At 41.8% G+C, this 15,213-nt stretch overlaps 1 protein-coding gene and 1 long non-coding RNA gene across 6 annotated transcripts in view; one reads left to right on the top strand and one right to left on the bottom strand.

Annotated features, from left to right (window-relative positions):
* Nucleotides 1-627, bottom strand: part of LOC125964012 (uncharacterized) — a 197,104-nt gene extending 196,477 nt beyond the window's left edge. The window contains exon 1 of the long non-coding RNA XR_007476504.1: nt 285-627. This is a non-coding gene — a long non-coding RNA (uncharacterized LOC125964012). The remainder of the gene's footprint in view (nt 1-284) is intronic.
* The window catches only part of ABLIM3 (actin binding LIM protein family member 3), a 176,385-nt gene that overhangs the window by 92,696 nt on the left and 68,476 nt on the right, over nt 1-15,213 (top strand). For all 5 annotated transcript variants that reach the window (XR_007476465.1, XR_007476462.1, XR_007476464.1 and 2 more), the window contains 2 exons: nt 11,323-11,506; nt 13,370-13,482. Coding sequence is in view for 1 of the 5 variants with exons in the window: in XM_004280373.4 (XP_004280421.1) it covers nt 11,323-11,506; nt 13,370-13,482 (297 nt within the window). In the remaining 4 variants the exon portion in view is untranslated. The remainder of the gene's footprint in view (nt 1-11,322; nt 11,507-13,369; nt 13,483-15,213) is intronic.

Below are 15,213 nucleotides of genomic sequence, written 5' to 3'. Positions count from 1 at the left end.
TGTACCAGATGAAGGAACAAGATAAAACCCCAGAAAAACAACTAAATGAAGTGGAGATAGGCAACCTTCCAGAAAAAGAATTCAGAATAATGATAGTGAAGATGATCCAGGACCTCAGAAAAAGAATGGAGGCAAAGATCGAGAAGATGCAAGAAATGTTTTACAAAGACTTAGAAGAATTAAAGAACAAACAAACAGAGATGAACAATACAATAACTGAAATGAAAACTACACTAGAAGGAATCAATAGCAGAATAACTGAGGCAGAAGAACGGATAAGTGACCTGGGTGGAATTCATTGCTGTGGAACAGAATAAAGAAAAAAGAATAAAAAGAAATGTAGACAGCCTAAGAGACCTCTGGGACAACATTAAATGCAACAACATTTGCATTATAGGGGTCCCAGAAGGAGAAGAGAGAGAGAAAGGACCCAAGAAAATATTTGAAGAGATTATAGTTGAAAACTTCCCTAGCATGGGAAAGGAGATAGCCACCCAAGTCCAGGAAGCGCAGAGTCCCATACAGGATAAACCCAAGGAGAAGCACGCCAAGATACATAGTAATCGAATTGGCAAAAATTAAAGACAAAGAAAAAATATTGAAAGCAGCAAGGGAAAAATGACAAATAACATACAAGGGAACTCCCATAAGGTTAACAGCTTATTTCTCAGCAGAAACTCTACAAGCCAGGAGAGAGTGGCATGATATATTTAAAAGGATTAAAGGGAAGAACCTACAACCAAGATCACTCTACCCAGCAAGGATCTCATTCAGATTCAATAGAGAAATCAAAAGCTTTTCAGACAAACAAAAGCTAAGAGAATTCAGCACCACCAAACCAACTCTACAACAAATGCTAAAGGAACTTCTCTAAGTGGGAAACACAAGAGAAGAAAAGAACCTACAAAAACAAACCCAAAACAATTAAGGAAATGGTCATAGGAACATACCTATTGATAATTACCTTACACGTGAATGGATTAAATGCTCCAACCAAAAGACACAGGCTTGCTGAATGGGTACAAAAACAAGACCCATCTATATGCTGTCTACAAGACACCCACTTCAGACCTAGGGACACATACAGACTGAAAGTGAGGGGATGGAAAAAGATATTCCATGTCAGTGGAAATCAAAAGAAAGCTGGAGTAGCTATACTCATGTCAGATAAAATAGACTTTCAAATAAAGAATGTTACAAGAGACAAGGAAGGACACTACATAATGATCAAGGGATCAATCCAAGAAGAAGATATAACAATTATAAATATATATGCACCCAACATAGGAGCACCTCAATACATAAGGCAACTGCTAACAGCTATAAAAGAGGAAATCAACAGTAACACAATAATCGTGGGGGACCTTAACACCTCATGTCAAAGGACAGATTATCCAAAATGAAAATAAGGAAACAGAAGCTTTAAATGACAGAATAGACCAGATAGATTTAATTGATATTTGTAGGACATTCCATCCAAAAACAGCAAATTACACTTTCTTCTCAATTGTGCACGGAACATTCTCCAGGATAGATCACATCTTGGGTCACAAATCAAGCCTCAGTAAATTTAAGAAAATTGAAATCATGTCAAGCATCTTTTCTGACCACAATGCTATGAGATTAGAAATGAATTACAGGGAAAAAAACGTAAAAAACACAAACACATGGAGGCTGAACAATACCTTACTAAATAACCAAGAGATCACTGAAGAAATCAAATAGGATATCAAAAAATACCTAGAGACAAATGACAATGAGAACACGACAATCCAAAACCTATGGGATGCAGCAAAAGCAGTTCTAAGAGGGAAGTTTATAGCTATACAAGCCTACCTCAAGAAACAAGAAAAATCTCAAATAAACAATCTAACTTTACACCTAAAGGAACTAGAGAAAGAAGAACAAACAAAACCCAAAGTTAGCAGAAGGAAAGAAGTCATAAAGATCCGAGCAGAAATAAATGAAATAGAAACAAAGAAAACAATAGCAAAGATCAATAAAACTAAAAGCTGGTTCTTTGAGAAGATAAAATTGATAAACCCTTAGCCATATGCATCAAGAAAAAGAGGGAGAGGACTCAAATCAATAAAATTAGAAATGAAAAAGGAGAAGTTACAACAGACACCGCAGAAATACAAAGCATCCTAAGAGACTACTACAAGCAACTCTATGCCAATAAAATGGACAACATGGAAGGAATGGACAAATTCTTAGAAAGGTATAACTTTCCAAGACTGAACCAGGAAGAAATAGAAAATATGAACAGACCAATCACAAGTAATGAAATTGAAACTGTGATTAAAAATCTTCCAACAAATACAAGTCCAGGACCAGGTGGCTTCACAGGTGGATTCTATCAAACATTTAGAGAAGAGCTAACACTCATCCTTCTCAAACTCTTCCAAAAAATTGCAGAGGAAGGAACACTCCCAAACTCATTCTATGAGGCCACCATCACCCTGATACCAAAACCAGACAAAGACACTACAAAAAAAAGAAAATTACAGACCAATATCACTGATGAATATAGATGCAGATATCCTCAACAAAATACTAGCAAACAGAATCCAACAACACATTAAAAGGATCATACACCATGATCAAGTGGGATTTATCCCAAGGATGCAAGGATTCATCAGTATACGCAAATCAATGTGATACACCATATTAACAAACTGAAGAATAAAAACCATATGATCATCTCAATAGATGCAGAAAAAGCTTTTGACAAAATTCAACACCCATTTATGATAAAAACTCTCCAGAAAGTGGGCATAGAGGAAACCTACCTCAATATAATAAAGGCAATATACGACAGACCCACAGTAAACGTCATTCTCAATGGTGAAAAACTGAAAGCATTTCCTCTAAGATCAGGAACAAGACAAGGATGTCCACTCTCACCACTCTTATTCAACATAGTTTTGGAAGCCCTAGCCATAGCAACCAGAGAAGAAAAAGAAATAAAAGGAAAACAAATTGGAAAAGAAGAAGTAAAGCTGTCACTGTTTGCAGAGGACGTGATACTATACATAGAGAATCCTAAAACTGCCACCAGAAAACTACTAGAGCTAATCAATGAATTTGGTAAGTTGCAGGATACAAAATTAATGCACAGAAATCTCTTGCATTCCTATACACTAATGATGAAAAATCTGAAAGAGAAATTAAGGAAACACTCCCATTTACCATTGCAACAAAAAGAATAAAATACCTAGGAATAAACCTACCGAGGGAGACAAAAGACCTGTATGCAGAAAACTATAAGACACTGATGAAAGAAATTAAAGACGATATGAACAGATGGAGAGATATACCATGTTCTTGGATTGGAAGAATCAATATTATGAAAATGACTATACTACCCAAAGCAATCTACAGATTCAATGCAATCCCTATGAAATTACCAACGGCGTTTCTTAAGGAACTAGAACACAAAATCTTTAAATTTGTATGGAGACACAAAAGATCCCGAATAGCCAAAGCAGTCTTGAGGGAAAAAAATGGAACTGGAAGAATCAGACTCCCTGACTTCAGAGTATACTGTAAAGCTACAGTAATCAAGACAATATGGTACTGGCACAAAAACAGAAACATAGATCAATGGAACAAGATAGAAAGCCCAGAGATAAACCCCGCACCTATGGTCAACTAATCTATGACAAAGGAGACAAGGATATACAATGGAGAAAAGACAGTCTGTTCATTAAGTGGTGCTGGGAAAACTGGACAGCTACATGTAAAAGAATAAAATTAGAACACTCCCTAACACCATACACAAAAATAAACTCAAAATGGATTAGAGACCTAAATTTAAGAATGGATACTATAAAACTCTTAGAGGAAAACATAGGAAGAGCACTCTTTGACATAAATCACAGCAAGATCATTTTTGATCCACCTCCTAGAGTAATGGAAATAAAAACAGAAATAAACAAATTGGACCTAATGAAACTTAAAAGCTTATGCACAGCAAAAGTATTTATTGGAAAGGAAACCATAAACAAGACATAAGGACAAACCATAAACAAAGGAAAGGAAACCATAAACAAGACAAAAAGACAACCCTCAGAATGGGAGAAAATATTTTGCAAATGAATCAACGGACAAAGGATTAATCTCCAAAATGTATAAACACCTCATGCAGCTCAATATTAAAAAAACAAACAGCCCAATCAAAAAATGGGCAGAAGACCTAAATAGACATTTCTCCAAAGAAGACATACAGATGACCAAGAAGCACGTGAAAAGCTGCTCAACGTCACAGATTATTAGAGAAATGCAAACCAAAACTACAATGAGGTACCACCTCACACCAGTTAGAACGGGCGTCATCAGAAAATCTACAAACAAGAAATGCTGGAGAGGGTGTGGAGAAAAGGGAATCCTCTTGCCCTGTTGGTTAGAATATAAATTGATACAGCCACTATGGAGAACAGTATGGAGGTTCCTTAAAAAACTAAAAATTACCATATGATCCAGCAATCCCACTACTGGGCATATACCCAGAGAAAACCATAATTCAAAAGACACATGCACCACAATGTTCATTGCAGCACTGTTTACAATAGCCAGGTCATGGAAGCAACCTAAACGCCCATCGACAGACAAATGGATAAAGAAGATGTGGTACATATGTACAATGGAATATTACTCAGCCACAAAAAGGAACGAAATTGGGTCATTTGTTGAGACGTGGATGAATCTAGAGACTGTCATACAGAGTGAAGTAAGTCAGAAAGAGAAAAATATCGTATATTAATGTATATATGTGGAACCTAGAAAAATGGTACAGATGAACCGGTTTGCAGGGCAGAATTTGAGACACAAATGTAGAGAAGAAATGTATGGACACCAAGGGGGGAAAGCGGCAGGAGTGTGGGGGTGGGGGTGAGATGAATTCAGCGATTGGGATTGACATGTATACACTGATGTGTATAAAATTGATGACTAATAAGAACCTGCTGCGCCGAAAAAAAAAAAAAAAAAAAAGAACCTGCTGTATTAAAAAATAAATTAAATTAAAAAGTAAAAAAAAATTTTAGCAAAAAACCAAAAGAAACAAACAAAAAACGACAACAACAAAAAAAGAAACAGCACATCACCAGCACCCCAGAAACTTACTTTGTATGTCCCACCAGTCACTGCCCCCCATCAAAAGTATCCACTGTCCTGCTTCTAACATCATAAATAAGTTTTGCCTGTTGTAAATACCATATAAGTAGAATCAGTGTGGGTACTCTTTTACATCTGGCTTCCTGTGCTAACATTTTGTTTGTGAGAGTCAGTCTTGTAGTTTCATGCATTTATGGTTTGTTCATCCTCATTGCTATATGTTCCATTGTGTGATTATATTATACCACCATGAATTTATTCTTCTTACTGTTGATGAGCATTTGAGTTGTGTCCAGCATTACATATAATGTGGCTATAGACATTCTTTTATGTGTCATCTGGTCAACATGTATATGATTTCTCTTGTCCATATACCTAGGAGGGGTGATATGTTCTCTTAAATAATAAAGATCTGGAAATGCTTTGAGAGCTACATTGAAAAACAAGAAGAAGAATTTAACAAAAGTGTAAAGTTTATACTTTGAGAACTACAAAATATTAAAGACTATCTAAGTAAATGGAAAGATATACCATGCTCATGGATCAGAAGCCTTAACATTGTTATGATGGCAATATTCTTTAGATCAATCTACAAACTTAGGCTATCTTAGCTCAGGCTGCCATAACAAAATAACATAGATTGGATGGCTTAAACAACAGTTCTGGAGGCTGGAAGTCCAAGATTAAGGTGCCTTCATAGTTGGGTTATGGAGAGCTTCCTTCCTGGCTTGCAGACAGCTTCCCTCTCACTGTGTCCTCACATATCACAGAGGGAGGGAGGGAGGAGCAGAGAGAGAGAAAGAGAGGGAGAATGAGAATGAGCAAGTTTGCTGGTGTCTCTTCTAATGAGGTCACTAATCCCATAATGAAGGTCCCATCCTTATGACCTCATCTAAACCTGATTATCTCCTAAAGACCACCTATCTAAGTACCATCACATTAGGGCTTGGGGCTTCAACATATGAATTTGGGGGAGGACACTATTCAGTTCATAACACATGTAATTGCTATAAAAATCCCCACTTGCTTCTCTGTAGAAATTGACAGACTGATTCTAAAATGCATATGGAATTGAAAGGAATATAATATAGCCAAAGTAATCTTGAAAAAGAAGAACAAGGTTGGAAGACTCAAACTTCCCACTTTCAAAACTTACTACAAAGCTACAATAAACAAAACAGTGTGGTACAAGGATAGACGTATAGATCAATAGAGTCAAAATGAGAGTGCAAAAATAAACCTTTATATTTATGGTCAGTTGAATGTCATCGAGGCAGCCAAAATAATTCAATAGGGAAACAACAGTCTTCAACAAATGATGCTGGGAAAACTGAACATATATATGCGAAAAAAAATTTGCATTCTTCTTCACATCATACAAAAAAATTAACTCAAAATAAGTCAAAAACCTAAACATAAGAGCTAAAACTATAAAATTTTTAAGAGAAAATATAGGAGTAAATCTTTGTGACCTTAAGTTAGGCAAAGCCTTCTTGGACATGACACCCAAAGCACAAACAACTAAGGAAAAATAGATAAATTGAACATCATCAAAATTAAAAACTTTTTTGCTTCAAAACATACCATGAAGAATGTGAAAGGCAACACACAGAATGGGAGATAAAATTTGCAAATCCTATATCTGGTAAAGGGCTTGTATCTAGACTATATAAAGAACACTTACAACTTAATAATAAAAAGACAAATAACCCAATTTCAAAATGGGCAAAGGATATGAATAGACATTTCTATGAAGAAATTATATAAATGTCCAATAAGCACATGAAGAAATGCTCAACATCATTAGCCATCAATGAAATGCAAATAAAACCACAATGAGATAAACTTCACACCCACTCAGTTGGCTATAATCAAAAAAGATAATACAAGTGTTGGCAAGAATGTGGAAGAATTGGAACCCTCATACCATGCTGGTGGGAATGTAAAATGTGTAGGTGCTTTGGAAAACAATCTTGCAGTTCCTCTAGGGGTAAACGTAGAGTTACCATATAACCCCAACAATTCCAAATTCCACTGCTAGACTTACACTCAAGTAACGTATGTTCACACAAAAACTTGTACACAAATGTTCATAGCAATATTATTCATAAAGTCAAAAGTTTGAAACAATTCAAATATCCATCAGCCAGTGAATGGATAAGTACAGTGTGGTATATCCATACAGTGGAATATTATTCAGCGGTAGAAAAGGGATACTGATACATGCTCCATGTGGATAAACCTTGAAAACACAAATGGTCCATAAGCAGCTAATAACATTCTCAATTTCATTAATAATCAGGGAAATTAAATTTAAAATCACAATAGAACATCCTTTCACCTGTACCATGTTAACTAAATATAAGAAGTTAGGTGTTACCTGGTATCTGTGATAATATAGCTCAGTGAGAACTGCTGGTGGGAATGTAAATGGGAAAAACTTACTGGAAAACAGTGAGACATCACCTCACAAATACAAGAATGTTCAAGGCAGCATTTCCATAAAGGAAAAAAAAAACCACAAGCAGCTTGGATGTCCTTCAGCAGTGGAATAGATCAATTGTGATATAGTCAGACAACGAAATACAGCACAGCAGTGAAAATGAGTGACCCACAACTACATGCATCAACATGGATGAATCTCAAAAACATAATACTGAGAGAATGAAGCAGTAAATTACACAGAAGAGTAGATGCAGTATGATTCCATCCATATAAAGTTCAAAAACAGGCAAAACTAAACAATATATTGTTTGTAGATACCTCAAAGGTAGTAAAACTGTAAAGAAAAGCAAGAGAATGATAAACACAATTTGGGGCATGGTGTGGGAAGCAGGGCGCTCTTAGGAGATGGGAACAGGCTTCTGAGCTGCTGGTGATGTTCTGTTTCATAAACTCGGTAGTGAGTAGCTGGGAGCATGTTTTATTCTTCTTTACACTGTACATATATATTTACTACATCTTCTGTATGTATAATATATTTCACAATTTAAATGTTTAAAATAATGAGATCACCCTCGGGGGCCCTTCCAACACTTTGATTTTGAAATTCCATAAAACTGTCTCATTTGAAAAGTTGAAAATCAACAGAATTATATGACAGAATCCTAGTCTCTCAGATCTGGATGTGTCCTCAGTTACCACATAGCCCCCTCATTTTACAAATGAGGTAACTGAGCTCCAGAGGGGTGAGGTCACTTTTTCAAAGTCACACAGCACTTGAGTGCTAGAATGGGAATATGGAGGAAGGTCCAGTGACCCTCAAAACAGTACATTTTCCACTGAAACACAGTAGGGCTGTGTGCACGTCCTATTCTAGGCCGTGTGTTTACAGTGAGCATTCTGTGTTTTCTGAAAGCAGTTCTGAGTTCCCATATTCTGTCCCATTGTCAGGCTATATAATCTTTCTTTTAATTAATAGACTATATTTTTCTGATTCACAGAATAATGACTGCCCTGGATGTATTAATTCCACATCACTTCCATACTACAGACCCTCTCCGTGGCCTTTCCTGTTATTTGAATGCAGAGCTCTGCTGAGCCTCAAATATATCTGTCGTGCTGGTCCAGCTTTCCTTCCACCCCGTGTTCCCCACTGTATTTCCAGGAACCCCTGGGATTCTTATCAACCTTTACATCCTTTCTACCTTCCTCCTTCAGCTCCTTGGGGGAAATGAAGGAACTGATTGTTCCAAGTTTTCGTATGGCCTCCTGGTTTTCTCCACTGGGAGAGGTAGCTCTGGAAGTGGAGTTGGCAGGGGACACAAAGGAGAGAAAAGAAGGGAAAAAACAGGAGCTGTTTCCAATGAGGTTGTAGGCCATGCCTGACTAATTCCACAGCCATGAAGTCAATTGATCTGCCACCTGCACACCCCAGCACAGCCTGTTCTCTGGCCTCGCCTGCCTTCCAGACCAGGCATTGTTTGCTGTGATGAGATTTCATGAAGCCTGATGAAAGTTGGACCCTTCCCCACCTACCACCACCACCAGCACCACTTCTACTCATAAGCCCTGCCTCTCTGCAGGGGTAGTCCCCAGCGGCTGCCAGCTCTACCTCACATGGAATTTAAAATGTTTAGGCTTATAGTCAGCCCTACCTTCTCCTAGACTCACAGGATGTCAGTGTCAGAAGAAAAGCTCAGGTCATTTCTTGTCCAGTTTCTGCTCTTTACACAGAAGTGAACAGAGGCCCCAGACAACAAAGGACCAAGTTTAGTGTCACCCAGAGAGTTAGATAGCCCAGGTGGTCTGACTCCCAGAGCAGAGTCTCTCATGGTCCTAGACCGTTTCCCCTGGTGCTGTGACACTTGGAGCCGCCCTCCTCCCTCCCTTGGCCCTTGGAGCCTACCTCTGGCCTGCAGAGTGAACAAACACTTGCAAAATACTTCTGACATTCACCTAGAAGTCCCTCCTACTTTTAACCTGGCTGCTTTTGCAAAACAACGTTCCCTATTAAAGATAAGAGAGTATTTACTGGGGTGATGTCACCCAGTTCAGGCCAGGTCCTCGCACTTACAGGCTTGGAAAACATCTTGTTGGTTTCCCCACCGTGGATCACACCTGGTAAAGTTGAGTCATGCTAACCACATCTTTTGGGAAACCGACGTATAAAACCCGAGTGCCTGTTTATTAACATAAACAAGAGCTGTAACTCTCCGTTGTACTAGTTCGTGTTGCCCTGATCAGCTGCTTGTCTCACAATGGCAACCTATGTAGAAAGTCAAACTGTCAGACTCAGAACAAGGGGAGCTGGTCTCGGGATTTGAATGAGCTCTCAAGTGGCCTTCCTTTGATTGCTGACCAGCCCCTTCCTGGCTGACCCATCCTTGCTTTAGCTGGATCGATAAACTCAGCCGTTCTGTTGGCCCTGAGAGTCATTCAATCTCTTGGAAGAAACTTAGCCTTTTCCTGCTCTTCCCATTATGTGTTCATTTCATAACTTAATTCTCAGAGGGAAATCTCATTTCCCACGTTTCTAAGTCTTCTGGGGGAGGGGAGTCCCACATGATTCAGTTGTTCAGACACCTATAATTATATCCACCTGCTTTTCTATTATCTGCCCTATATTACTTCATATTGTCCACAAGGATATCCCAAAAGACTTTATAAAGTACCTTATGAAATCATGTTGCCTCTCTGTTCAGAAGTCATCAGTGCAATTGATCATTTCTGCAGCTGGGTAATGGGGAATCATTATAATCTTCTCTCTACTGTTGTATATGTCCGAGATTTTTCAAAATAATTTAAGATTTTAAAAACTAGGGGAGAAACCATCCGTGGCTTCCTAGTTTCCCACAAAGCCTAAACGTCTTAAACTGGACTTGGCCCCTCTTCCTCCAACTGGCCTGGCAATATTTTCCTGCAATATTGCCTTCCACTCTCTAAAAACACCACCCTTACCCTAGCCCCATCTCCACACAAATATCGCCTGTAGTTTCCTGCCTTTGTGCTTTAGCTCATTCCGTTCCTTCCCTTCAACTTAGATGCTACCTCCTCCAGAAAGCCTTCATTGATTCCTCCCACTCATAGCACTTGCTACCTACACCAGCCCATGGCCTGTCCCCACTGATGTATGTTCTATGTGGTCTTCCCTCTGCATCCATTGTTAGCTCTTTGGATTTCAAGGATTGTGTTTTATCATTCCTGCCTGGGAACAGATCTACCTTTTATGGCTATGGTGAAGCTGGATTATAATCTTCAAATCATGCATCCCATTGCCATCATAACTCGTCTTCACCTAGCACAGACTCATGCACGTAGGAAATGCCCAGGGCATTTTTAACTGAATGATTCTTTCATCAAACTCATGATACCACCAGCTGCGTTGCGTTGCGTGAGCTACATGGCTTTAAACTTTTCCTCCATGTTTTGTGAGGATTGTATAGCATGGGTGGTCTCAGCATGCATCAGGATCAGCTGGGGAGTGTGCTAACATTGCAGATGCCTGGGCTCCAACCCGAGGGAGTCTGATTTAGGTCCAGGCAGCTGCAGCTCAAGAAGCCCGCCAGGTGATTCTGAGGCAAGTGGTCTTCGGGCCATCCTTTAAGGAGCACTGGCCCCAAAGGCCCATGACGTCCCATGCATCACCATTCCCTGGCCACTTACGACTGAGTCAGACAGCAGCCTTGTCCCCAGCGAGAACCTCATGCTTGCAGACCCCCCCCTGAACTCACTTGCCTTTGTTTCCCGCCTTGTTTCCCCAAGTGTGTGGCTGTGGCCTGGCTCAGTCAGGCTTCTTCTTCAAGAACCAGGAGTACATCTGCACCCAGGACTACCAGCAACTCTACGGCACCCGCTGTGACAGCTGCCGGGACTTTATCACGGGCGAGGTCATCTCTGCGCTGGGCCGCACCTACCACCCCAAGTGCTTCGTGTGCAGCTTGTGCAGGTGAACAGCAGGCCAGCGGGGGCGGGGACCCTCTGCCTGGGATCCTGCGGAAGGGAAGAAATGGCCTTTCCCAGGCAGATCCGGGGCTTACTCGGCTTTTCGCTGGACACTTGCATCCTCTAATCTCAGGGGTGGAAGGACCTGACAGGCTAGAGGTTTTCAAACATTTAGCGGCTGAATCCTGTTTGTCAAACGTGATCTAGTATAAAACACTAGTTTGTCCGAGATGAAGGCAGCGTAAGGATCTGAGCCCCAACACTTAGCCTCCCACTTCCCATCAAAAGGCCCTGAAGGAACCACTGAGGGCCCTGGCCTCTCAAAACTCAGTTTGGAATCCATGAATCTGGCTCAGGCTTTCACACCCTCAGCCACATGCGGTACTGGAATATCTGTTTATAGCCTTCCTCCAGGACCCTGGCAGGTGACCCCACCTCTGTAAGCCTCCGCTTCATTGGTGAATCGACATCAAAGCCAGTCCAACTTCATTGGGTTTCCATGAAGATAAATGAGATGGTACATGCAGAGAGACCTTATCTCAATGACTGGTACCAAATTGTGTCCACTTTTATTCTCTTCATTATCATATGATCATTATCTAGCCTCTCAAGACCTCTGATAGGTGATGGAAAGCTCACCCCTTCCCTCCTCCCCACCCTCAGCGTCCCCGTCACTTGTTAACTTAGCAAATGTACATTAAGGGCCCAGTGTATGCTAAGCACCATATTAAGGAGATGAAAAAAATAAAGAAAACCTCAACCCTGCCCACAGATATGTTAAAATTTAATGGACTGCTCTGATTAAGTCATAAGTAAAGCACGATTGGAGTATATGTATACATTTTTTAATTGGGAAAGTCATTTATAGATTAAGTATTCTCCTCGTAAAATAACCACCTCTTTGTTACCAGTTAGAGTAACTAACCAATTAGAGTTTCTGATTGAGACTAACGACACAGTGCAGAAGAAAATATTATCACCCAGTGGAATTCATTCATTCATCCAACCCTTAAGACCTGGAATCCCAGAACCATTGGAAGTTTGCACAGTAGGGTTCGTATGGTCTAAAGTGGAGGTTTTGTGAAGCCCCATGGAGAATAGGTGCCTTCCCAAGGTCATGCCGGGTCCTTTTACCATGAGTCAGTGCCTGGGCTGTGATGAGAACACGGTTCCCCTCCCTCCCTGGCACTCCCTCCATTGTTCATGTTGCTAATGTAAGGGCAGTGGAGCCACTGCAGGCTTACGGGGGCATAAACTCAGAGTCCACATTAACAGTCATCCCAGACCGCATGAGCGAGAGCTGCTGTGTGATGGGATCAGCTGTGCTGAGGGTTCTGTGCGCTTTATATTTAGTTAGGGAGGCAGGACATGATGAGCTTGAGCCCCTGAGCTGTGGAACTCAAACTGTGCCAATGCAGGCGAGCAGAGGAAGAGGTTCTTTGAGGATGTCTAAACTTCCTGTGGAGTGAAAGAAGGAAATTTTGGCAAGTTGGGGAGTTGAATGAGTTCTTCCTGACATACAGGGGATAGGTCAAGTTGGGATGGAAGAAGTCCTTCCAGGAAGAGGAAGCACCTCTGAGACATTTTTAGCCTCTTCATTATAGAAGAGAAATGTAAGCCCAAATAAGTGTCATGATTTGCCCAGTGTTCAAAAATCATGTAAATGGCCCATCTGGGTCTCCAGTTCCGGTCCTGGCCCTAACTGAGTGGTTTAGCCTGGCCCCGTGAACAGCACTTGAATGTACCTGGTGCTCTATGTGTGCTGTGTGTGCTACCAAAGGTCTTCAGGCACATGTGTTGTCAAGTCACTTATAGACACAACCCTCTGGAGAGGTGGTGTTGAATTTCTCCTTCATCCCTCTTGCAGGAAGCCTTTCCCCATTGGAGACAAGGTGACCTTCAGCGGGAAGGAATGTTTGTGTCAGACATGCTCCCAGTCCATGACGAGCAGTAAGCCCATCAAGATCCGTGGACCAAGCCGTGAGTCCTCCCCACGGGGCACGTCGCTGTCCACGAGTGCCATCTCCCAGGGCTCTCCTGTCCCAGCTTCGCTAACTGTTTCCGCAGCCTGGAGGGAAGTGGGGGAGGTTCCCACCCTGGAGGACTCCTGAAGCATGACCCAGTTGGCACACAGCCCAGACTCACAAACTTCCCAAAGCACAAACGCAGGGAAAACAGGCTGCCCAACTGTGAACAGGGATGGCCTGTGCCATGTGTTGGCCACTTGGGTGCTTCTCCTGGGATGAGCAGGGCTCCTTATCTCCCCTCTGGTCCACACTCCCAAGGGCATCGCAACAGAGCTGATCAAGTGTTTTCCACCAGTGGCTGTCAAGTTTTACAAACTCCACTAAAGAAGAATATGCAGACATATCTTAACAAAAGAGGGAATATGAGAGAAGGCCACAAGGGCTGTGCTAGTGCCCCTTAGGGTGTGTTCCGTGGACCATGATATCAGCTTCACTGCAGGACTGATAAAAATACAGATTTCTGGGCCCACTCTGGACTTCTAGGAATGGGACCTAGAAATCTACAATCTTAATAAGCTTCTTGGGTGATTCATTTGCTGCTCCTAAGACTGAGAACTACTGTCTAGGGATGAGGGGGACACTTGGCAGGCCGTCGTAAAGGTCACGTTCTATCACCAAAACATAGATTGGGAGTTGGGGGGAACTGAGGATCAGTAGTGCCTCGGAACAGTCATTCTGATTTGTGGAATGTCCATTCCATTCAAACGTGTCTAGCCGTAAGATATCCAAATCACTGTTCCAAGATGCCCTTGTCAGGCCACTGACTGCATGTGCTCACACACACACGGACACAGCCCCCTGGGTCTCGGTAAGCCAAGCTAAGCTCCGGCATTCTTTCATGTTACGTGACACTCTCACTGGCCTTGTCGTCAGAATCAATGAAAGCCCATTAGCATCTTGTGCGGCATCACTGTGTGGTATGGGGGCTGTTGGCCACGGCACCAGCAGAGTCAGCATGCTGAGGCTGTGTCCGGCTCAGGAGGGCGAGCACAGAATACCCCAATTCAGCAGGGCTGAGCTCCCGGGGGCTCCATTAGCATGGGAGCCAGTGGGGAGGCTCCCCCACTTGCCCTTCCTTTCTTTTCAGTTGAATCAGATCTGCTCCCAGACTTTCCGTCCGTGTCTTCGGTGGGGCTCAAGAAAAATTGGCCGCTCTGATCAGGTTTCCATCTTGAGGTGGCTGAGTGCACACACTGTTACCCTTCATAACTCCTTGAAAGCGTCATCCAGAATGACAGCAAGGCTGGGGTGCAGGACCACGGCGCCATGGCTGATGCTGCCAAGGTGCCCAGACACCAGTGGGACCACGTGTGAGTTCACAGAGGGAAGCCGGCTGGAGTCAGGAGGCTGCCATCCTTCTGTGTGAATGCACAGCCATCATGTAGCCTCCCTGTGGCTCAGTTTACCCAACTTTGTGGAAAGCAAGTGTATCAGTATTCGGGAATCAAACCAACATACGTCATAGTGTGTAAAATGCTCTCTAAATATAAAGTGAGGGATTTTGTTGGCTTGGAGGTTTAGTCTAGGAAACATCCCAAAGGAGAACGGAGAATAAGATTCCTGAATCTGCTATTACTTCACTATTACTTCACTCAGTGTTGCGTGTACTGCGTGCCTTGGGGAATCTCAGACAGGTGGGAGATTTCTTCGGCTAAGTGCGGGAGCCCTGCATGGGAGCATGTCC

Source organism: Orcinus orca, chromosome 3 (assembly GCF_937001465.1).
Source record: "Orcinus orca chromosome 3, mOrcOrc1.1, whole genome shotgun sequence".
Taxonomy (NCBI): Eukaryota; Metazoa; Chordata; class Mammalia; order Artiodactyla; family Delphinidae; genus Orcinus; species Orcinus orca.
The sequence above is the reverse complement of the archived record's forward strand: the minus strand, read 5'-3'. Positions and strand labels throughout refer to the sequence as shown.